Consider the following 24,910-nt stretch of genomic DNA (forward strand, 5'->3'; position numbering starts at 1 on the left):
GCAATGTTTAAAATATATTAAAAATTGTACATGGGTAGTTTGCATCCTATCCAAACAAATCAGATTTACCATATGGGACAGGAGTGGTTTAAAAAGATATGACCCAAATGCAGGCAAATAGGATCAGCATAGTTAGGCAAATTGGTTAGCATGGACAGGTTGGGCTGAAGAGGTAGTTTCCATAATGTAAAACTCAATGTAATTAATAAAAAGGAAACAGAATTGACATACATATTTGCATTTTGTTTGTATAACTCACTCAATATTCCCTTAATCTGGCCTCTCCCCCGGCGCACTGATTCACAACACTTTTCATGCACCACTTCCCCAACCTCCAAAACACTGCTAGTTTATATCAAAGACACAACATGCTGGAGCAACAGCTGGTCGGGCAGTATCTCTGGAGAGAATGGATAGGTGACGTTTCGCGTCGGGACTCTTCTTCAGACTGATTGTAAGGGGGAAAAGTCCTGACCCGCTGAGTTACTCCAGCATTTTATGCCTATCTTTGCCAAACCACTGAGTGTAGGATAACGGATTATCCAAGTTTCATTCTTGATATTTCTTTATTGATTGTACTTTTTTCGCGTTTATTATATTATCTTTTGTGTACTCTGTTTACAGACCCAATTCACAATTTCATCGTTCCGCTTGGCTCATATGACAATTAAACGCTCTTGACAAAAAATCCATTTATTTATTTATTTAATGTATTAATTCTTTATTTCGAACAGAATAAAAGAATAAAAAGCAAGTGTGAAACAGCATACAAAAAACAAAACACCTCAAACACAGCACATGAGCCATTTAAAAAGAAAAGTATTAAAAAAGACAATTAACAGAACCATAATTTGTTAACATATTAATCTTTAATAACATTTAACAGAATTATGAATCTAACCCTATATCACACACACAAACTGTTCCCCCGCAACGCTGATTACACTGCGAGAGGGATACACAAAGTCGGGTCGGGTTACGGAAATGGACGAAGAAATGGCCCACGTTTTGCTCCGTTATGTACTACACGTCAGCCCATTGCATTTAGCAGGGGTGGACTATCTTTCTCGCTATAGGATCTTTGCTCTTGACTATTGAAGCGGCGCATCGTTCACATTTCCCTGAGATTGGGTTTCCCCGAAGTTAAATGTGTTTGGTGAATAGATGCCTCGTTGCCGGGACCTTGCTCCATGAATGCACCCGGGCAGGTCGCCGCTGTCCCACAGGCGAGTGCAGGAAGGACCCAGTCGGCTTCCTACTCCGCCCCCGACGCCTCATCTGACTCGCAGCTGCGGCGGCTCGAACGTTGGCTGATTGCATCGATCGCCCATGGTTCCGTCTGCAGGGCTGCTCCGCCGCGCCGGCTCGGCCGCCGGGATCCGTGCTCTTGCAAGGGCGCTCTGCAGTTCCGCAGCGATGCGGACTATCTCCGACTCAGGTACCCCGGAGCAGCAGCCGCTCGCTACACTTTTCTCACATCAGCCTGGGCGACAGTGACAGTGCGGCGTTCCCGTTGCATTTATTTTAGCCAACAGTGTCTCCATCTTTAGGCTGCAGCGGATCCTGACTTACGCCGTGCAGTGACAATATCTAATTTATTTACTTTATTCATGTCAGCGGCTGGAGAATGTGACAAGTGAGTGTGTCGTCAGGTGGATGTGGCCTGCAGACAGACATGTTTAACACATACGTCGAACCCAATAGATTACAGGCCTTTAGACAGTTCCAGCTCCATTTCCAGCTGTTTTCCATTCCTTGATAGATACATAGACAATAGGTGCAGCAGGAGTAGGCCATCCGGCCCTTCGAGCCAGTACCACCATTCAATGTGATCATGGCTGATCATCCCCAATCAGCCCTAAGAGCTCTATCTAACTCTCTTGAATGCACCCAGTGAATCGGCCTCCACGGCCTTCTGAGGCAGAGAATTCCACAAATACAAAACTCTTTGGCTGAAAAAGATTTTCCTCATCTCAGTTCTAAATGACCTATCCCTTATTCTTAAACGGTGGCCCCTGGTTCTGGACTCCCCCAACATCGGGAACATGTTTCCTGCATCTAGCATGTCCAATCCCTTAAGAATTTAATATGTTTCTAGATCTTCCTGTCTGGAAATTAATGGGAATAAGTGAAGGATGAAATGGGACAGGTGGGTGGGCGGTTGATGGTTGGCACTGACTCGGGGCGGAAAGGCCTGTTTCTGTATTGTATGCTGTGACCCATTACAGCTTGGTCCACTGGCAAGGGTATAAAGTCATAGTCAAAAAGTGGAAACAGGCCCTTCAGCCCAACTTGCCCACATCGACCAACGTGTCCCATCTACATTAGTCCCACTTACCTGCATTTGGCCCATATCCCTCTACATCTGTCCTATCCATGTACCTGTCTTAAACATTGCATTAAAAATCAGAAGGACCTGGTGAAGGGGGACCTGGCATGATATTTTGTAACTTTGTAAGCACCCTTTATAGGTGATTATTTTCAAAGAAAACAAGCAAATAATTCCACTGTAACTTGTCACATGTGATAATAAAGTATTTATTCATTCATTCAAGGTGGCTCAGTTCAGAGGTCCAGGCAGTTTGTTAGCAGCCTGACCAACCCCATAGTCACTAAAACAGCCCAGACCCAGGAGAGAGAGTGCCTGGGGTATTTTAATAAGCTCTATTCTCCTGCCACATGCCTTTTGCTTGGCATCACTAGCAAAGGCCAGTATTTATTGCCCATCCCTGAGTGCCATGTGAATATGGTGGCCATCACCTAGAACCACAGCAAATGCAGAGACCATGATTAATGTGTGGTTGAAGGTGAGGAAATAGGTTAGGAGCTACCTGAACGTAAGACCAGTGAGGTTGTGCATCTTGGACCGCAGATGGAGAGCCACTGGGAATTCTGATTTCCATAGTGTAGGAAAAATGGGAGTGTTGTGGTGATTACTGCCTGTGCCACGCGACAGTGAGAGTAGGAATGGAGCGAGGTGGAGGATAAATGCGTGGATGAGAGACTGGTGCAGTGGGTATGGATTCAAGTTTCTGGATCATTGGGACCTCTTTTGGGGAAGGTGCGACCCGTACAGAAAGGACGGGTTGCACTTGAACTCAAGGGGGACCAATATCTTGGCGGGGAGATTTGCAAAGGCTACTGGGGAGACTTTAAACTAGTATGGTTGGGGGGAGGGACTCAAATTGGGAAAGCTAGCAGTCAGTGTGTGAAGCAGGGGGCAGAGAATGGTAGCACTCTGACCCAAAATGTAGGGGAGAGAGAAGAAAAAGAAAATAATCAGAGAATAAGAGAGGGTGGGTTTCTTAAATGTGTATATTTTAATGCTAGGACCATTGTAAGAAAAGTGGATGAACTTAGAGCCTGGAATGACACCTGGAAGTATGATGTTGTGGCGATCAGTGAAACGTGGTTGCAGGAGGGCTGTGATTGGAAATTGAATATTCCAGGATTTCGTTGCTTCAGGTGTGATAGAATTGGAGGGGCAAGAGGTGGAGGTGTTGCATTGCTTATCAGGGAAGATATTACAGCAGTGCTTTGGCAGGATAGATTAGAGGGCTCGTCTAGGGAGGCTATTTGGGTGGAACTGAGAAATGGGAAAGGGGTAGCAACACTTATAGGGGTGTATTATAGACCGCCAAATGGGGAGCGAGAATTGGAAGAGCAAATATGTAAGGATATTGCAGATATTAGTAGTAAGCACACGGTAGTGATTGTGGGAGATTTCAATTTCCCACACATAGACTGGGAAACACATTCTGTAAATGGGCTGGATGGGTTGGAGTTTGTAAAATGTGTGCAGGATAGTTTTTTGCAACAATACATAGAAGTACCTACTAGAGAAGGGGTGGTACTGGACCTCCTGTTAGGAAATGAGATGGGTCAGGTGGCAGAGGTATGCGTTGGGGAACAGTTCGGGTCCAGTGATCACAATACCATTAGTTTCAATATAATTATGGAGAGGGACAAAACTGGACCTAGGGTTGAGATTTTTGATTGGAGAAAGGCTAACTTTGAGGAGATGCGAAAGGATTTAAAAGGAGTAAATTGGGACAGTTTGTTTATGGGAAAGATGTGGAAGAGAAATGGAGTACATTTAAAGGTGAAATTTTAAGAGTACAGAATCTTTATGTCCCTGTTCGGTTGAAAGGAAATCGTAAAAATTGTAAAGCGCCATGGTTTTCAAGGGAAATTGGACACTTGGTTCGGAAAAAGAGGGAGATCTACAATAGTTATAGGCAGCATGGAGTAAATGAGGTGCTTGAGGAGTATAAAGAATGTAAAAAGAATCTTAAGAAAGAAATTAGAAAAGCTAAAAGAAGATATGAGGTTGCTTTGGCAAGTAAGGTAAAAGTAAATCCGAAGGGTTTCTACCGCTATATTAATAGCAAAAGGATAACGAGGGATAAAATTGGTCCATTAGAGAGTCAGAGTGGCCAACTATCTGCAGAGCCAAAAGAGATGGGGGAGATATTGAACAGTTTCTTTTCTTCGGTATTCACCAAGGAGAAGGATATTGAATTATGTGAGGTAAGGGAAACAAGTAGAGTAGCTATGGAAACTATGAGGATCAAAGAAGAGGAAGTACTGACACTTTTGAGAAATATAAAAGTGGATAAGTCTCCAGGTCCGGACAGGATATTCCCTAGGACATTGAGGGAAGTTAGTGTAGAAATAGCAGGGGCTATGGCAGAAATATTTCAAATGTCATTAGAAACGGGAATAGTGCCGGAGGATTGGCGTACTGCGCATGTTGTTCCATTGTTTAAAAAGGGGTCTAAGAGTAAACCTAGCAATTATAGACCTGTTAGTTTGACGTCAGTGGTGGGCAAATTAATGGAAAGAATACTTAGAGATAATATATATAAGCATCTGGATAAACAGGGTCTGATTAGGAACAGTCAACATGGATTTTTGCCTGGAAGGTCATGTTTAACTAATCTTCTTGAATTTTTTGAAGATGTTACTCGGGAAATTGATGAGGGTAAAGCAGTGGATGTTGTGTATATGGACTTCAGTAAGGCCTTTGACAAGGTTCCTCATGGAAGGTTGGTTAAGAAGGTTCAATGGTTGGGTATAAATGGTGGAGTAGCAAGATGGATTCAACAGTGGCTGAATGGGAGATGCCAGAGAGTAATGGTGGATGGTTGTTTGTCAGGTTGGAGGCCAGTGACGAGTGGGGTGCCACAGGGATCTGTGTTGGGTCCACTGTTGTTTGTCATGTACATCAATGATCTGGACGATGGTGTGGTAAATTGGATTAGTAAGTATGCAGATGATACTAAGATAGGTGGGGTTGCGGGTAATGAAGTAGAGTTTCAAAGTCTACAGAGAGATTTATGCCAGTTGGAAGAGTGAGCTGAAAGATGGCAGATGGAGTTTAATGCTGATAAGTGTGAGGTGCTAAATCTTGGCAGGACAAATCAAAATAGGACGTACATGGTAAATGGTAGGGAATTGAAGAATGTAGGTGAACAGAGGGATCTGGGAATAACTGTGCACAGTTCCATGAAAGTGGAATCTCATGTAGATAGGGTGGTAAAGAAAGCTTTTGGTGTGCTGGCCTTTATAAATCAGAGCATTGAGTATAGAAGTTGGGATGTAATGTTAAAATTGTACAAGGCATTGGTGAGGCCAATTCTGGAGTATGGTGTACAATTTTGGTCGCCTAATTATAGGAAGGATGTCAACAAAATAGAGAGAGTACAGAGGAGATTTACTAGAATGTTGCCTGGGTTTCAGCAACTAAGTTACAGAGAAAGGTTGAACAAGTTAGGGCTTTATTCTTTGGAGCGCAGAAGGTTAAGGGGGGACTTGATAGAGGTTTTTAAAATGATGAGAGGGATAGACAGAGTTGACGTGGAAAAGCTTTTCCCACTGAGAGTAGGGAAGATTCAAACAAGGGGACATGACTTGAGAATTAAGGGACTGAAGTTTAGGGGTAACATGAGGGGGAACTTCTTTACTCAGAGAGTGGTGGCTGTGTGGAATGAGCTTCCAGTGAAGGTGGTGGAGGCAGGTTCGTTTTTATCATTTAAAAATAAATTGGATAGTTATATGGATGGGAAAGGAATGGAGGGTTATGGTCTGAGCGCAGGTATATGGGACTAGGGGAGATTATGTGTTCGGCACGGACTAGAGGGGTCGAGATGGCCTGTTTCCGTGCTGTAATTGTTATATGGTTATATGGTTATATATGATTTCCAAATATATTAAATAGAAACAGAGATTGCTGTAAACACACAGTGGGTCAGGTACCATATGTGAAACGAGAAACAGACTTAACAATTAAAATTGAAAGATCATTTTGGAAGTTCAGGTAAAATTGCTGAAAGTGTGCTTTGAGAACAGGTCAGAGGTGGGGAGGATGGAGAAAGAATCAGAGCCCAGGATTGAGGGACAGTGGGTGGGTTCAAATATTGGAATGGATCCAGGCTCAAGGATGATTGGAAAAGCATAAGAGGCTATAGGGGTGGTAGGGATGGGAATAGACAATCAATAAATATAAACTGCAGGCCTTGAGGAGCTGTTTCACGTAGTCCAAAGCACCTCCCTCCCCCACCGCTCAGTAAACAGCATCAATTCCTCCCGGAGCTCAGACAACCCTGTACCAGCCCCACCTCTGTGTAACACAGGCCACTCAGCACCAGCCCCACGTTTCATCAACACGTGACAAATGGAAACCTTTCACTCCATCAGCCGTCGCATACAGCACATAATCCTCCGGCATTTTCGCCACCTCCAATGGAATCCCACCACTAGTCACATTTTCCCATTTTCACCCCTTTCAGCTTTCCACAGAAACCGATCCCTCCACAACTCCCTGATTCACTCATCCCTTCCCACCCAAACCACCCCCTCCCCAGGTACTTTCCCCTGCACCACAGGATATGCAACACCGGTCCCGAGAGGAGGCTCCCACGACTCCATCCAGGAACCCTGACAATCCTTTCAGGTGAGACAAAGGTTCTCTTGCACCTCCTCCAACCTCATCCGTTGCTCTCGGTGTGGACTCCTATATATCGGCGAGACCAAGCTCAATCTGGGCGATCGTTTCGTTGACCACCTATGCATAGTCTGCTTTGGCCTACGCAATTATACTACAGAATTACCGATGGATAATCTTAGAGCAGAGTTCAGTGCCAAGGCACACTTGGAGCCGCTGACCCACAGCGCCAGAGACTCAGATTTGATTTAGACTTCGGGACCTGTCTGTGTTGAGTTTGCACGTTCTCCCTGTGACTGCGTGGGCATCCTCCAGGTGCTCCGGATTCCTCCCACATCCCAAAGATGTACAGGTTTGGCGGTTACTTGGCCTCTGTAAATTGTGTGTAGAGAGTTGGTGAGAAAATGGGACAACAAAGAATTAGTATGAGCAGGTGATCGATGGTCGGCTTGGACCTGGTGGATCATAGGGCCTTTAATCAAATAGGAAAAGTGAAAACTGTTGAACGCAGCATGTTGCAGCCTTCCAGAGTCAATACTGAGGTGGAAGATAAGGTGCTCGCATTGGGCTTCACTATAACTTTAGGAGGCCACAGACAGATGGGTCAGACTGAACGGAAGTGTTGAGGCTACAGGCAACTTGAAGCTCAAGGGCAGGCACTTGTTAGATGTAACTTCTTGGAGAATGTAATGGAAACGGGCCCTTCAGCACAGCTTGCCAATGCTGACCAAGCTGCGCTATTTACACTAGTCCTATATTCCTGCATTTGGCCCATATCCTTCTAAACTTGTGCTATCCATGTACTTGACCAAATATATTTTTTATATTGCAATAGTACCTGCCTCAACTATCTCCTCTGGCAGCTCGTCCATATACCCACCACCCTTTGTGTGGTTTCCCCCCTGGTTTCTATTAAATCTTTTCCATCTCACCTTAAACCTATGTCCTCTGATTCTTGATTCCCTTACTCTGGTTAAACGACTCTGTGCATCCACCCTACCTATTCCCCTCATGATCTTATATACCTCTATAAGATCACCCCTCATCATCCTGCAATCCAGGAATAAAGTCCTAGCCAGCTCAGCATCTCCCTATAGCTCAGGCCCGAGTCCTGGCAACATCCTCATATATCTCCAGCTTAACAGCATCTTTAGAACCAAAACTGAACACAATACTCCAAATGTGGCCTCACCAATGTACTCTGACTGACAAAGCTTTCTTGACCTATCTACTTGCCAAAATACTTCTTGACCACCCTATCTACCTGTGATGCCACTTTAGACAACTATGTACCTGCATTCTTAGATCCCCCTACTTCCACCACCTAGAGTAATTCTGAGCACAAAAATGTGTGCATGATCTGTGCTGTAACAGGCACCTAAACAGACCACTCCTAGTTTGCACTATTACCTCCATCAACTTGACCCCAAAACAACAGCCTCGCCAGAATCACTGCCGCAAGTAGATCTGTTAAAGCTGTCAAATACTCCATATTTGCTCCTCTCAGACAGCACCTCAGTGGTGACCTCTCATATCACAGCCTACAGGAGCTGCAGAGGTCCCGGCACACATGGCCATCCTGAAGACCATCATAATTGGCACCTGTTGGGGGGCATGAGAGAGAGAGAGAGAGAGAGAGCAAGAGAGGGGGGGCGGGGGTAGAGAGAGGGGGCGAGAAGGAGGGGGGAGAGGAGGAGGGGGGAGAGGAGGGACAGGAGGAAGAGGGTGAGGGGAGAGAGGAGGAAATCTGAGGAAGGACATTATTGCCATAGAGGGAGTGCAGAGAAGGTTCACCAGACTAATTCCTGGGATGTCAGGACTGTCTTATGAAGAAAGACTGGATAGACTTGGTTTATGCTCTCTAGAATTTAGGAGATTGAGAGGGGATCTTATAGAAACTTACAAAATTCTTAAGGGGTTGGACAGGCTAGATGCAAGAAGATTGCTCCCGATGTTGGGGAAGTCCAGGACAAGGGGTCACAGCTTAAGGATAAGGGGGAAATCCTTTAAAACCGAGATGAGAAGAACTTTTTTCACACAGAGAGTGGTGAATCTCTGGAACTCCCTGCCACAGAGGGTAGTTGAGGCCAGTTCATTGGCTATATTTAAGAGGGAGTTAGATGTGGCCCTTGTGGCTAAGGGGGATCAGAGGGTATGGAGAGAAGGCAGGTACGGGATACTGAGTTGGATGATCAGCCATGATCACATTGAATGGCGGTGCAGGCTCGAAGGGCCGAATGGCCTACTCCTGCACCTAATTTCTATGTTTCTATGAAAGGAGGGGGGAGGAGGAGGGAGGAGGAGGGAGGAGGAGGGGGGAGGAGGAGGAGGGGGGAGGAGGAGGGGGGAGGGGGAGGGGGAGGGGAAGAGGAGGGGAGGGGGAGGAGGAGAGGGAGGGGGGAGGAGAGGGACAGAAGGGAGAGGGGAGAGGAGGGGTAGAAGAGAGGGAGGGGGAGAAGAGAGGGAGGGGGAGAGGAGGAGGAGAGAGGGAGGGGGAGGAGGAGGGGAGGGAGAGTGGGAGAGAGGGGGAAAGGGGAAGAGGGGGGGGGGAAGAGGGAAGGGGAAGGGGAAGGGAGAGGGAGAGGGAGAGGGAGGGGAGGAGGAGGGAGGGGAAGAGGGGGAGGGGGGAAGCTATAGGATCTTTGGGGGGAAGATTGAATTGAGGGAGAGGAAGCGGCTTCACAGGACCCTCGGGCGCTGATTGGCGCGCCTGGGTTTTGGCGGGCAGTTTGCGCGCGTTTTCCCCGTGACTGACTGAGTCTCTCCCGCAGCCATGCCGACCTCGGAAACCGCCGCCACCACCACCACCTCCCCGGTGAAGAGCGCCGCGTCCTCGGTGAAGAGCGCCGCGTCCCCGCTGAAGGCGGACGTGCTCAAGTTCGCCAAACTCAGCGAGAACGCGCAGCGGCCGACCCGGGGCTCGGAGCGGGCGGCGGGTTACGACCTGTACAGGTGAGGCCGGGGCTGCGGGCGGGCGGGAGGGAAGGAAGGCCCCGATCCCCCACACACTCCCCTCCAGTCACGCTGCTGACCCTCTCCCCGGGGGTTTGTCTTGGTGTATTTATGTTTTCTTCTATTTCCTCTTCATGCTCTTACTTCAGTTTTTTGCCTCAATTGTTCCCATTTTACCGCATTAACCTTTTTTACCCCACTCTTTAAAAAAAAATAGACGTATACTGAAGGTAGTAATGCTATAAAATGTTGAGATTTTAAAAAGCAATTTATCCCATCAGATAAAGCATAAAAAGAAGTTTAACTTGACACCTAATTCACTTTCATATCTTCAGTATTAAAACAGTTATGGCCATTTTCATACTCGGAAATTAGCATCTTGTTCCCTATTCAAGGCTTTTGCATTGACTTAACACAAAAGCTGTGATCGAGGACAGTTTAACTTTCTTAAAAATTAAGAGCTGAATGAAATTTTCAGTTATTATAGATTGAAGTATTCTGAAACAAATATAAACCATCTTACTTGGATGATCTGAAATTAAAGCATATAATTAGTTAATTACCTAATTGTAGTTAATTACAAAATTGACCGTTGTGATGGAAATAGTAATAAACACTCAGACTGCCTTGAAAATTAAAAAATGATATCAGAACTTTAATATTATTGTATTATATGCTGTAAGTCCGTAACAGATAGGTACATGAATTACATTTCTAACAATAGACCAAATCTTTATGGGGAAGATTAGTTGCTAGCTGGTACATTGGCATATAATAATCAGTAGCATCATTATACTCCTCAGATTGTAACCAATAAGCAACTCTGTACACCTTGTTTTTCCTCAACTTTTCAATTTTGGCATTGTAAACTACAAGTTTTTGCTCCTCAAACCACGCATGACATGTCTTTCTGCCCACTACTTCCCCATTGAGAATGTCCTGTAGATTCCATTTCTTAGGAAAATGTTTTTTTTTAAGTAGCCTAAGTATCCAAATAACAAACTAATCCCATTCACACAAGAATTCACAATATAACATGATTTTAAAATCTCACTGTCATGAATTCATATGCCAGATGGAAGGAATTTGATGTTTAATTCCCATAAATTAATCTAGAAACATCCACTCAATATAATTAAAAAAAAAATTTTTTGCACAATACATGGAACTAAAACTGATATTTAGTATAAAAATATTGACTATGGGTAGACAATGACACAAAATATGGACGATTTAGATGCTCTTATGACATCTTTTGAGGTGAACTTGAACCCCATATCGGCAGGAAAAACACTGCCGGTTCGTATGGGGCCCAAATCACATTTTCACAACATAAAATTTGATTTGCCATCCCAAGAAGCAAGTTTATATGTAAAATAAACGACTTACCCGTTGTTTTGTCCCGTTCATGCGATCTGTCATGTTGTAGGCGTTGAGGGCGTTAGAAGTCGCATTTTTATATTAATCAAATCATTAAATTGTCTCGCGATTAACAAAAAAAAAATTGTGAACGGAGGCCGGATCGATTTTTCTTCATCAGCTAGCAGCCCGAGGAAGTCCGCCTCAGACAGGCAGGGAAAACGGCATTTTAATCCCGCCCTCCCCCCCCCCCCCCCTTCAAAGGCGCTAAAGTCGCGCACACGGCCAGTGGCAGAACTGCAGCGCCGCTGAAGGTAACTTTTGTAACATCGCTACTGAAGGCAAGACAATTTACAGGATTTACGGGGCCTTCAGACGCTGTTTTACTTTCCATTCATTTTTACCATCAAAAGTTCTTGCTTGGGCTCAGCTCACCCTGATGTCCAGTCCATGGTCCAACCCTTGGTGCCCGGTCTGAGGAGCGTATCCTCATGTCCCCTGGCGCCGGAGGAACAGACTAACCCCTGCCCATCATTGATCAATTAGAATCACAATGTCGTGGAAACAGGTCCTATCTGCATGATAGATCCTGTGCGTGTTATTTATACACACTGAACTTTTTTTTTCCTCGTTTATTCTATTGTTCACAGTGTACTATGTTTACATATTCTGTTGTGCTGCTGCAAATAAGAATTTCATTGTTCTATATATGACAATAAAACACTCTTGACCAACATGTCCCAGCTACACTAGTCCTATATATGCTGTGGGCCGAGCATCAAAAATGTGTCTAGAAATAGTTTTTTGTGACCCAAGTCACCAAACTACATGAAAATTTCCGCAGATTTAGATGAAATATAATTGAGAAGGATGTCATAACTCGTCATTGCCAAAAGTTGCACATTAATTAATTAAACTAATTAGAAAATGAGATCGGGAAAACAAGCGCCATCTAGTGGCCAATGCCCGCATGAGCAGCCTATTTCCGTGTTGCAGTCCATTTAAACTATATTATTATACCAATATATATATATATAACCTGTTATTATGAATGTTATCATATATAATTATGTATAATTATATTATATAAAAATAATATGATGAATATAATTGTGAGGTTTTTTTAATGACACTTTCGCAGAGGTCCTGCTCCTGAACCAGCCTAATTAATGGGTTAGGGCAGTTCTTGTGGGTTCTTCCCTTTACTGAACCCCACTGACTGCCAAAGTGGGGAGAGTGGGGCTAACGGCCATAGTGGGACTGGGGCAGTGCCAGACCTGTAAGAGACCTGTCTTATTTCTGATGTAAATGTCACATCCTGGCCAAGAATCGAATGCTCTGATGCCTACTCGATGAATATTCATTTTAAGCTACAATGAGCTTATATTTATGTTATAGCCCCCTCCCCCCCGATGGTGCCTTTGCAAATGAGGGCTATTACCTTTGACCTAAAAGAACCCTAAAAGTGTTGCATTGTTTATCTCTAGTTTGTGTGTGTGTCTGTGTATGCCTTTCAAACGTGTATCTGTGGATGCAAGTGTGTATGTACGTGTGGATGGATGTGTGCATGTATGTTTGGATGTGTACATGTATGTCTGCGTGTGAATGGATGTGTGTGTGTGCGGATTTATGTGTGCATGTATGTGTGTGTTTGCATGCATGGAAGTGTGTGTGTGTGGATGTGCGTATATATGTATGTGTGGATCGGTGGGTGGATTGTCGCAGTCATTCACCAGCACGCCATTATCATAAGTAATTCACTCATTGTTTAAATAATTTGACCAAATAAACAGTGAAACGATCCACATTAAAATAAAACTTTATATAACCATTTTTTTCCACAATTTATTTCTTTTGTGTACTTTGAACATTTACAAATGATGCAATGCGCTGGTAGGACATGCCTGCGGTCAGTGTGCTCGACAGTTGCTGTTTGTTGACTATGACTTGTCATGGATCGAAGCAGTCTCTTTGGGGCCGGCTCATGAGCTTCACCATCAGGAACTGCCTCTTGAGGTGATTCACCTGCTTCAGGCTTTTCAGCATCTTGAACTCAATTGAACGAGGCAAATGAAAACAGAAAAGGAAAGAAAAGTAAAAGAAATCAACATCCTCAAATATATCTTTTCATTTTTCAAAGTAACATCATATGACCATAAGTAAAAAGATTTGTTGTTTGAGTCCTATCATTACCTTTCTTCCTTCTAGACTTTGCTATCGCTCGATTTATTGTTGTTATGTTGCAGAAGCACTCTGCATGATAACCCGGGATACACTGCTGCCTCCTAATAATATTAGATAATAAGCGTCAGGGTGTATTTTACATCTTTTCATGTTTTATATTATGTAAGACAATATCGACATATCAATGAGGAAATTAAACATGTATGCATGTCCAGGTAGATGGGATGGCAAGTCTGCAAATTATCAAATTAGTGTTCATTAAGCACAGTGCATGTCCACACAAAACACTTTTGTGTGGACAGGCTCTGAAGAGTGGAGGGGCAGAAGCTGCAGAAAAAAAAATCTCATATTACTTAGGTCTGCATGGATTTCAATTCATAAAATGTCAATCTCTTCTTAATGTCAATGAGACTTGCACTGTAATTTACTGCCATATATAAGACTTCAAGTTCAAGTGCAGGAGCAGAGGGTGCAGAATAGTTAGAGAAAGAAACATCTCATAGTACCTAGGACTGCATGGACTTCCATTCATAAAGTGTCAACCTCTATTTAATGTCAATGAGACTTACACTGTAATTTACTACAATTGATAAGTTATTTCAAGTTTAAGTAGAGGCTACAGAAAAAAAAAATCTCTTAGTCATTAAGTCTGCATGGACTTCAATTCATAAAATTTCCTAAGATTCCGGAAGTGGCGGTGCTGTTGAACGGCTGCAGCTCGCCTGCAGTCCGTCTGTTTTTACTTTTTGTTGTGTTTTTTTTTTTGTCTTGTTTAGTTAAATTTTTAGTTATTAGGCTGTGTTATGTGTGGGGGGGGGGGGCTGAAACAGGGCTTTCTGTCTATCCTTTCGGGGGAATGCGACTTTTTCTTGTCGTATTCCCCTTCTCTGCCTCCGTCTGCGCTGAGGCCTAATGGCGGAGCTGGCGGCCTCTAACCGACCTCGAGGCTCCGGAGGCAGAGCCAGCCAGGACTCACCAACGCGAGGCTGGCCGTCTTCGAGCTGTGGCGGCGTTCGAGCGCTCCAGTGGCAGCGGCACGACTCGGCGCTCCGGTGAGGGCGGCCCGGCGCGGGGCTGAGACGCTCCGGTGGCAGCGGCACGACTAGGGGCTGGGACGGCGCTCCCGTGAGGGCGGCCCGGCGCGGGGCTGGGACGGTGCTGGCTGAGACGCTCCGGTGGCAGCGTCACGACTTGGCACTCCGATGAGGGCGGCCCGGCACGGGGCTGGGATGCTCCGGTGGCAGCGGCACGACTCGGCGCTCCCGTGAGGGCGGCCCGGCGCGGTGCTGAGACGGTGCTCCAGTGGCTGAGGTGGCGTTCTGGCGGTGGCGACCTGAATCCGGGGCTCGTGCCGCGGGCCAGTGGACGACATCGTCGGGAGCTTGCAGGTCACAGGCTGGTGCCTGTTTTCCGGAGCTCCCGCGGCAACAGCTCCGTCCGCTGGACTGGAGGGCGGCAGCTTCGACCACCCCGGGCCGCGGAGCTTGAACCGGCCCGTTCGCGGAGCTCGGTGAGCCGCGGGACTGATTACCATCACTCGGTGGGGTATCGCCTCAGCGCAGAGGGAGAAGAGGAGGGAAGAGTAATCTTAGCAAGATGGTGGGCGGCGCGACCGATGTCACAGCGGCCTCTGCAGTCTGTCTGTGTATTTTTTATTTTTTTGTCCTGTTGAGGGTTTAGTTTGTAATGGGTTTTTAAATGTGGGCGGTGGGTGGGGGAAACTTTTAAATCCCTTCCCTGCATGGAGACCCGACCTTTTCCCTGTCGGGTCTCCGTTGCCGTTGGGGCCTAGCGCCGTGGAGTGGCCTCCAACCGGAGCGACCTGGGGGCTCAAGTCACGGAGCCTGTGGAGCTGTGGACCTACCTCCGTGGAGCTGTGGAGCCTGTGGACCTACGGACCTACCTCCGTGGAGCTAGCCAGCTTCGGAGTGTGGAGAGCTGCGGGGGCGAGCTGCTGCGACCCGACTCCGGTGGATGGTGACACCGGGAGATCGCGGGACCTCGGTGGGAGACAGCTTTGCGGGGCACCGGCAACAGCGACTTCTCCCGCCCGAATTGCGGGGTTGAGAGTGACCTGGAGGGGGGCCTTACAACGTCCGGCGCGGCTGTAAATTGCCGCGGACTTACTAGAGCCCGCCGGGGGCTCCAACATCAAGACCCGGGGCAGGGCCTTACATCGCCCGGCGTGGCTTTGAGTGGCCGCGGACTTGCTAGCGCCCGCTGGGGGCTTTGACCTCGACTTCGGGAGAGGAATGGAGAGCAGGGGAGAGACAAGTCTTTGCCTTCCATCACAGTGAGGAGGAGACTCACTGTGATGGATGTTTATGTGAATTGAATTGTGTTGGTGTGTGTCTTGGTTCTTTTTTTGTATGGCTGCAGAAACCAAATTTCGTTTGAACCTCATGTGAGGTTCAAATGACAAATAAAAGGTATTGTATTGTATTGTAAGAGACAGCAACCCTAAGATTTTTGCCTCCATCACAGTGAGGAGGTGCCTGGTGATCTCACTGTGGTGGATGTAATTTTTGTTTATTGTGTGTTTTGTTGTTTATTATTACATGTTTGGCTACAGGCAATGACATTTCATTCAGACCGAAAGGTCTGAATGCCAAATAAAGGATCTAAGTAATCTGTTAATGAGAATAACAATAGGTTACTACCATAGAAAAACTAGTTCAAGTTCACATATCACCAATTCATTTCTACAGAAACATCAACCATTTCTGACCATTTCTCACTGCAATGGAAGCCTATAAATTGCGATCGATATCCCTCCGTTTTTCTCCCGTGGTCGGGGCCTGAAAAAGGCCGCTACAGATGGCACTATGTACAGACCCCCTGCCCGCCCGCGGAGATGATCCGCTGCTCCGCGTTCGCGAATCGGCCGCTTCTTAATTGAGACCGCGGCTTCACTATACCGCGGGTACCTAGGCCCCGCTGTCGGAGCACTTTTTCCCGGTAAGTTATCGCAGGCAGCTCCGAGATTAGCTGTTAAAGATGGCATTAGTGACTGTGTTATGGATACATATAGTTTAGGCCCTCAACTTTATGAATGAATGAGTGAATGAATTAGTTAATTAATTTATTCACATTATAAAAGGGTGCAATTAAATTAATTAAAGTCCATACAGATAGATTTTCATAAATTCATACTTTAGATCTTACCTTTCAGTTAGAGTTGATTCCTGGCTGTCTTATTTGTGTTCCAGCACCTCAGCAGCGACTTTGCTTTCAAGGCTTTCTTCCACTTAGCAGCACATTCTTCAGCCTTTTTAATGCTTTTCTCACTAAATTCAATTACCCTGCTGCAAGTTTCCACGACATGTATTCCACAGAACAACAAATCGGAATCTCCAGTAAAACAGGCATCTGTAGAGGCACCCTCAGCCATTTTGTGTGCTAGCCTGAAGCACAGCGCGTGATTGGCCCACTGGCAGACAACTCAATGTTAAACGTGCTTTGATTGGACTAAAAATTACCCGAAATGTTTCCGGTTTTTTCTCTAATTTAATTTTAAAATGTGCAAGTCTTGATCATGACGAGTTTCAGGGGTGATTTATATAATTTTTTTACACAATATGTGAAAATTGCATGTAGTTTGGTGACTTGGGTCACAAAACTGTAGAATAAAGCTCCTCGGCCCACAGCCTACTAAACCTGAGGTACACAAAAATGCTGGAGAAACTCACCGGGTGCAGCAGCATCTATGGAGCGATGGAGATGGGCAAAGTTTCAGGCCGAAACCCTTCTTCAGACTGAAGAAGGGTTTCGGCCCGAAACGTTGCCTATCTCCTTCGCTCCATAGATGCTGCTGCACCCGCTGAGTATCTCCAGCATTTTTGTGTACCTTCGATTTTCCAGCATCTGCAGTTCCATCTTAAACTCTCTAAACCTGTCCTATCCATGTACCTGTTCAAATGTTTTGTACACGTTGTGATAGCAGTTTATCATACTGTTATAATTGTAGTTTAGTCATTACACAATATAGGAGACCATTCTGCCCATTCATTCTATGCTGGCCCATAAAACAAACTGGTTATCCCATTTCCCTGTGACCTATTAATGCACACCTTTGAGATTCTGTTTAGTTCTATTGATGTTTTGCAGTGCCTATGATTACGTGATCCTTCCTCAGGATAAAGTTATTGCGAAGACTGATATTCAAATTGCACTTCCTTCTGGATTCTATGGCAGAGTGGGTAAGTGTTTTGAATAAACTGCTATTTTTTTTCTCAAGTTTTTCTGACCTTTTAACTCTTGAGTCCTCCAATGTATTCATTAATCCAAAACTGAGATTGTGCAAAGGTTTACTTTTATATTGTTGAAAAGGTCAGCTCAATTGCGCAGCTGATAGAACTACTGCCTCACAGTGCCACAGACCCGGGTTCGATTCTCACCATGGTTGCTTTCTGCATGGATTTTTATGTCTCCCTGTGACTGCAGGGTTTTCCTCCTGGTGCTGCAGTGTCCAACCACTTCCCAAAGATGTGCAGATGTGCAGTTAATTGACCTCTAAATTGCCCCACAGTGTGTAGGGAGTGGGTGAGAAAGTAGGATGACATAGAGCTAGTGTGAATAGGTGATCGATGGTCAGTGTGGACTTGGTGGGCCAAAGGGCCTGTTTCCATGTTGCATGTCTAAACTAAATTAAGCTAAATTGACCTAACAGTGTTCAGAATTACTCCTCCAGGCCAACTGTGCTCCATTGTGTACAGGTGGCATGAATGATTCCATTAATTAGACTTCCTAAGTCGCTGCAGCCGACAAATTCAGCCATGATCACATTGAATGGCGGTGCTGGCTCGAAGAGCCGAATGGTCTACTCCTGCATCTATTGTCTAAACTCGATTTGCCGCAGGTCGGCTACGGGAACGGATCTGTCGGCTGGGCCAGTATTCCAGAGCCCCAGCAGTGGGAGACGAATTTGACCTGCCGATTGGCGAGGAAGTCTCAATTAGGTTGAGATCGACCGGCCGAGGTGTCACATTTTTGGGGGGGACTTCTGAAGGAGATCTCAAATGCACTCATAATTTAAAGAGGCGACGGACCACCAGTTGCTGGAAAATCGGTGGTGAACTATACCGCTTGTTCCCATCCTGGTCGCTTTTGCCTTTCTGTAGAGACCACTTCCTCTGTAATTCCTTGGTTTAAACACACCTTTTCTTCCCCCCCCCACAAGTTACTTACCCCTGCAAACACAAGATATGTCAACACGTGTACCTACTCCTCCTCTTTCATTTCCATCCAGGGACTTCCAGGTGAGAGAGAAGTTCACATACTCTTCTTCAAACCTCATCTACTCCATTTGGTGCTTGCAATGTGCCCTCATTTACATTGACTTGAGCTCAGTCTGACTTGGGCCTGCAGGATCTCCTGGTTGCTAACCATTTTAACTTTCATTCCCATACCAACCTTTCTGTCCTTGGCTTCCTGTATTGTCAGAGTGAAGCCACAGGCAAACTGGAGGAACAATACTTCGTATTCTGCTTGGTTAGCTTACAACCAGGTGCTATGAATGTTTCGTCATCCAACTTCAAGTAATATCTCACCTTCCCCTTCATTAAACCTAACCCACCCCCCAATCTGGTGTGCTCCCAGTCTCCCAACTCCATCATTCCCCAAACATCATGCTCCTATCCCCTCCTTGGCACATTTTCCTCCCATCCCTCAGTCACCCATTTCCCCATTATTCCCCTTTCCATTGTCCCCTTCCACCCACATAGCTTCCTCCAGCTTTACAGTTCACATTCCGGAAGTGGCGGCGCTGTTAACAGCTGCGGCTCGCCTGCAGTCCGTCTGTCTACTTTTTGTTGTTGTTTTTTTTGTCTTGTTTTGGCTACGTTTTAGTTTGTTGGGTTGTGTTATGGGGGGGGGGGTGAAACATGTTTTTTTGTCTCTTCAGGAGAATGCGACCTTTTTCTTGTCGTATCCCCCTTCTCTGCCTCCGTCTGCACTGAGGCCTAATGGCGGAGCTTGCGGTTTCCAATCTGCGACCGACCTCGAGGCTCCGGAGGCAGAGCCAGCCAGGACTTACCAACGCGAGGCTGGCCGTCTTCGGGGCCGAGGCAGCGGTGGCCCGACTTGCTGATGCGGCGTTCCAGCTTTCGGCAGCGGCCCGGAGCTGAGACTGCGGGACTCGGAGCTGATGCAGCGGCCCGGGGCTGGGGCTGCGGGACTTGGAGCTGATGCAACGGGACTTGGAGCTGAGGCAGCGGCCCGGAGCTGTTGCAACGGGACTCGGAGCTGATGCAGCGGCTCGGGGCTGGGGCTGCGGGACTTGGAGCTGAGGCAGCGGCCCGGAGCTGTTACAGCGGGACTCGGAGCTGATGCAGCGGCCCGGGGCTGGGGCTGCGGGACTCGGAGCTGATGCAGCGGGACTTGGAGCTGAGGCTGCTGGACTCGGAGCTGATGCAGCGGGACTCGGAGCTGAGGCTGTGGCGGGCCGACTCGGAGCGGAGAAGGCGTTCAGGCTTTCGGCAGCGGCGACATCACCACGGAGGTCCGCTGGACTGGAGACCGGCATCTTCGGCCTGGATCGATCGCCTCAGCACAGAGGGAGAACAAGGAGGGAAGAGACAGAGACTAAGACTTTTGCCTCCATCACAGTGAGGAGGTGCTTGGTGAACACACTGTGGTGGATGTTAATTTGTGTTTATTGTATGTTTTGTTATTTATCGTTACTGTGTATAGTCATAGTCAGGCAACGTAATTTCGTTCAGACCGAAAGGTCTGAATGACAATAAAGGAATCAAATCAAATTCAAATCAAATTAAACCTAACCCACCCCCCAATCTGGTGTGCTCCCAGTCTCCCAACTCCATCATTCCCCAAACATCATGCTCCTATCCCCTCCTTGGCACATTTTCCTCCCATCCCTCAGTCACCCATTTCCCCATTATTCCCCTTTCCATTGTCCCCTTCCACCCACATAGCTTCCTCCAGCTTTACAGTTCACCCCCCCCCCCCTCCTTATGTGACACAATTTGTTGTTTTTTTTAATACCTCTAATGTTTGTCACTTTTTCCGCCTATTTGCCAATCATAAACCATTTCACCTGTATCCACCTATCCCAACCCAAAACCTCATCTGTCAATTCCCTTAACAAATGCGGCTTGACCCATTGAGTTTCACTAGCGCTTTGTTTGATATTTAACTTTTTTAGCTATCATGGATGGTGAGTCTTCCCCATTTCATAATTTACTCCAAATTTTCTTTCTCTTATTCTGAAAGAGCCCCTTAAATGTTTGCCACACCATCAGAAACTAAGAATCCTAAACTCTACATGTAATATTTTAGGTTGGAAAAATAGAATTAGTACACAATTTATATCTATGATTGTACAATACAAGTCACTCAAGTCACTTTTATTTATATAGCACTTTAAAAAAAAAAAAACAACTCTCGTTGGCCAAAGTGCTTTACATTGGTATAAGAATAATATAACAAACAATACAAATGGGAATGTAAATAACTTCTCCATTTCAACAATTTTTCCTAGCTCCGAGATCTGGACTGGCAGCGAAACACTTCATTGATGTTGGAGGTGATGTATTTGCTCTGAAGTATTGAAACAAGATATACCTGTGAACATCAACTTTATGCTAAGATTTATTTTGAATTTGTTGTTATAAGTACTGTTGTGGCCAGAGGAATGAACAAGGTGGCATTGATGGTTATCACATGGGTTTACATGCAGTCTTGCTGAACAAATATCTGAAGTGACCAACAAGAAAGATTTGGAGGGAGGCTAATCATGAAGTTAAAACAAATAGATAACTTTATGTATCATGTTCATAATTAAATATATTACCTGACAGAGCATGGATCGAAACTGAAATACAGTGAAACCTGACAAATGAGCACTGGTTGATGTTCCCAGATTGAGCTTGATCACTTTAAATGTGATTCTGTTCCTCTCTCCTAAAGTGATTTGTCTCTAATTTTATTCAGTAATACAAAGGTGGCTTCGGCGCCACGATCTGTCATTTTTAATTTTGCGCAAAGATTGATTCTCTCCTTTGAATGTGATCAATTTGATAGCTAAGGTTTCGGCTAAATATTTGATCCATCACTAAGTCTGCTTGGTTAAAATTGCCATTTTGCATTTATTTCCTATAGATTACCTTTTCCAATATTCTTTCAGCCAGTTTCCTGCCTTCTAAGCTAAGGGTGCTTCCCACTTCATAATTTACTCCAAATGTTGGTTTTCTAACCTAACTCAATTTTAAGATCCTAATTTTTCTGTCCCTTGACACTATCATCCTTTCCTATCTGCATATCCCATCCAATATTTGCAGCCTTCTCTAGCTTCAGAAGCCTAAAATATGCTCTTCCAAGTCTGACTTGCACATTACTGATTTTGATCATTCCTAATCATATTGATTATACTATGCTCTTGAAATCTTTGCCTAAGCATCGCTCTTGCTTCACCATTGTGGTAAAATATAGCATTTTGTTGTCTGACCTTTTCCCTTGGTGTACCTTGGAATCAATTGCTTGGTTTCATAATAGCCTTGTTAACTTTTGTGTACTTCAATGCATTGTGCCACATCAGTGTAAGTGGTCATCCTATGTGATGTGCATCGTAGTAAAAGGAAACCAATAAGCTATGAACTGGGTAACCTGCAAGGATTTAAATGCTGGGTGAAAAGTTCAGTCCCTAAAATTGGATCTTACTGCTTAAAAATTTGGTTACGGGGTGGAATAGGGAACCTAGTGTTGTGGAATTACCATGGTGAAAACAGTGGGCAGATGGTGTGTGAAGGAAGGAACTGCAAATGCTGGTTTAAACCGAGATAGACACAAAAAGCTGAAGGTACTCAGCGGGACAGGCAGCATCTCTGGAGAAAAGGAATGGGTGACTTTTCGTGTCAAGACTCTTCTTCAGGCAGATGGATGCTGGTAACAAGGGAGAAGACTTTGGAATGATGATTCAAGGGAGTCGAAATGCAGGGATGAAGGATGTCAAACAGCAAATGTTTTTTGTCTGGTCTTGCGTGGCTTCTTGTGTTTTTGTAACTTCTCTCACACAAATTATAATCCACAAATAAAAATTGTCAACTGCAGAATCCCATAGTATGAATTACCAGCTTGATCACCAAACTCAGTGGACTTGGCATCTCCACCTCCACCTCCCTCTGCAACTGGACACTGGATTTCCTCACCAACAGACCACAGTCTGTCAGGGTCAACAACCACACCTCCTCCACTATAACACTGCGCGTGCCACAGGGCTGTGTGCTCAGCCCTCTCCTCTACTCCCTCTTCGCCCACGACTGCATCCCTAAGTACGGATCCAACGCCATCATTATGTTTGCTGACGACACCACGGTGGTAGGACTGATCAGTGACAACGATGAGTCAGCCTACAGAGAGGAGGTCCAGCACCTGACAACCTGGTGTGCCAACAATAACCTCGTCCTCAACTCCAAGAAGACGAAGGAAATTATTGTCGTCTTCAGGAAGGTCAGAGGAGGCAGTCATACCCCCATCCATATAAACGGGACTGAGGTGGAGCGCGTCTCCAGCTACAAATTCCTCGGGGTACATATCTCGGAGGATTTGTCCTGGTCCCTCAACACCTCCAAGCTGATCAAAAAGGCACAGCAGCGCCTTTACTTCCTGAGGAGGCTCAAGAAAGCCCACCTGGCCCCCCAGATCCTGACCAACTTCTACCGCTGTACCATCGAGAGCATCCTGACCACCTGCTTCACGGTATGGTACAGCAGCTGCACTGTTGCGGACAGGAAGGCACTACAACGGGTGGTGAAAACCGCGCAGCACATCATCGGTGCCCCGCTCCCTGCCATGGATGCCCTCCACCGAAAACGGTGTCTGAGACGGGCTGGGAAGATCATTAAAGACCCCTCCCACCCCAACCATGGACTGTTTGCCCTCCTCCCATCAGGGAGGCGGTACAGGAGCCTCAGGTCTCGCACCAGTAGGATGAGGAACAGCTTCTACAATTATACCATCACATTGCTGAACTCGGAGTCCCGTCGATAGATTTCTCCGGTCCCTCCGTCCCCATTGTTCAATTATTCTGTATTTTTGATTATTCTGTATCTTTTTTTTAAAATTTCTATATGCACTACTACGGACTGACGCAAAACTGCATTTCGTTGTACCCATACTTAGTATTTGTGCAATGACATTAAAGTTGAGTTGAATTGAATTGAATAAGCATGTATGTAGAAGGAATTGATCAAATGCTGTTTGATCGTAATATCATAACTCTTCAGATGTGTCTGCAACCAAATTATCCAAATCTCCCTCCTGTCCAAAGATTATAGAGCAGAGCAAGATGCACCACTCAGCGAAAAAAGCGTAGTATGACGTGTGTGCGCCATTTTATCGGGCCGCCCCCACACTGTCATGGCGTCCACATCTACAGCTCACTGCTGCAGATGCTACTATTGTTCTAATCACCGATGTGGACGACTCAACCTGTCTCTTCAGGTTCCTCAACAACAAATGTTCCCCTATCAACACTCATTGGGAAGCTAGGTTTGTTGGTACATTAGAAAGTTACTAGATTTTTTTTAATAGATCTATACTTACCACAATAATAAAGTCAGCAATTTTTGTTCTTCTGTACATTTTGGTTTTTGTTCCTGTAAGGCAGGAGTCTCCAAAATATGGTCCGTAGGACACATCAGGCCCATCACGAGATTTTAAGCTCAGATTCGAGTCGGGGAGCGCAGCGGCCCGAGACTGCTCTCAGTGTTGTTACCGATTAGATCCCTCGAATTGTCAGAGCCGAGATATCACTGGGCTGCCGTGAAGAATGGTGCGGTGCGGGGTTCGGCGGCGGTCAGAATGGGACGGCTGTGCGTTATAACGTGCCATAGTTCCTCTCTCTCCTCATCTCTCTGCCCCTTCTTTCTCTCTCCCTGTCTCTCTCTGCCCCATCTCTCTCGCCGCCTCTCTCTCACCGCCTCTCCCTCTCTCGCCGTCTCTCTCTCTCCGCCTCTCTCTCTTTGCCTCTCTATCTCTCTTCTCTGTCTCTCTCTCTCTCCCTCTCCCTCTCCCTCTCCCTCTCCCTCTCCCTCTCCCTCTCCCACGCCCTCTCCCTCTCCCTCTCCCTCTCCCTCTCCCTCTCCCTCTCCCTCTGCCTCTGCCTCTGCCTCTCCCTCTCCCTCTCCCTCTCCCTCTCCCTCTCCCTCTCCGCCTCTCTGCCTCTCTGCCTCTCTATCTCTCTCTGCCTCTCTATGCCTCTGTCTCTCTCTGCCTCTCTATCTCTCTCTGCCCCTCTCTCTCTCTCTCTCCCCCTCTCTTATCTCTCCTCCCCCTTCCCCCTCTCTCCCCCTCCCTCTCTCCCTCACTCCCCCTCCCTCACTCCCCCTCCCTCTCTCACCCTCCCTCACTCCCTCCTCCCTCTCCCTCTCCCCCTCCCTCTCTCCCGCTCCCCCTCTCCCTCTCCCCCTCCCCTCCCCCTCTCTCCCCATCTCCCTCTCCCCCTCCCTCTCT

At 46.2% G+C, this 24,910-nt stretch overlaps 1 protein-coding gene across 1 annotated transcript in view; it reads left to right on the forward strand.

Moving 5' to 3' along the window:
* The first annotated feature begins 1,103 nt into the window (after positions 1-1,103).
* dut (deoxyuridine triphosphatase) overlaps positions 1,104-24,910 on the forward strand; it is a 43,705-nt gene continuing 19,898 nt past the window's right edge. The window contains exons 1-4 of the mRNA XM_033014727.1: positions 1,104-1,438; positions 9,718-9,898; positions 17,549-17,640; positions 20,940-20,984. Coding sequence (XP_032870618.1) covers positions 1,330-1,438; positions 9,718-9,898; positions 17,549-17,640; positions 20,940-20,984 — 427 coding nt within the window. The 5' untranslated portion in view covers positions 1,104-1,329. The remainder of the gene's footprint in view (positions 1,439-9,717; positions 9,899-17,548; positions 17,641-20,939; positions 20,985-24,910) is intronic.

This window comes from Amblyraja radiata, chromosome X, assembly GCF_010909765.2.
Source record: "Amblyraja radiata isolate CabotCenter1 chromosome X, sAmbRad1.1.pri, whole genome shotgun sequence".
In the NCBI taxonomy this organism is placed as follows: Eukaryota; Metazoa; Chordata; class Chondrichthyes; order Rajiformes; family Rajidae; genus Amblyraja; species Amblyraja radiata.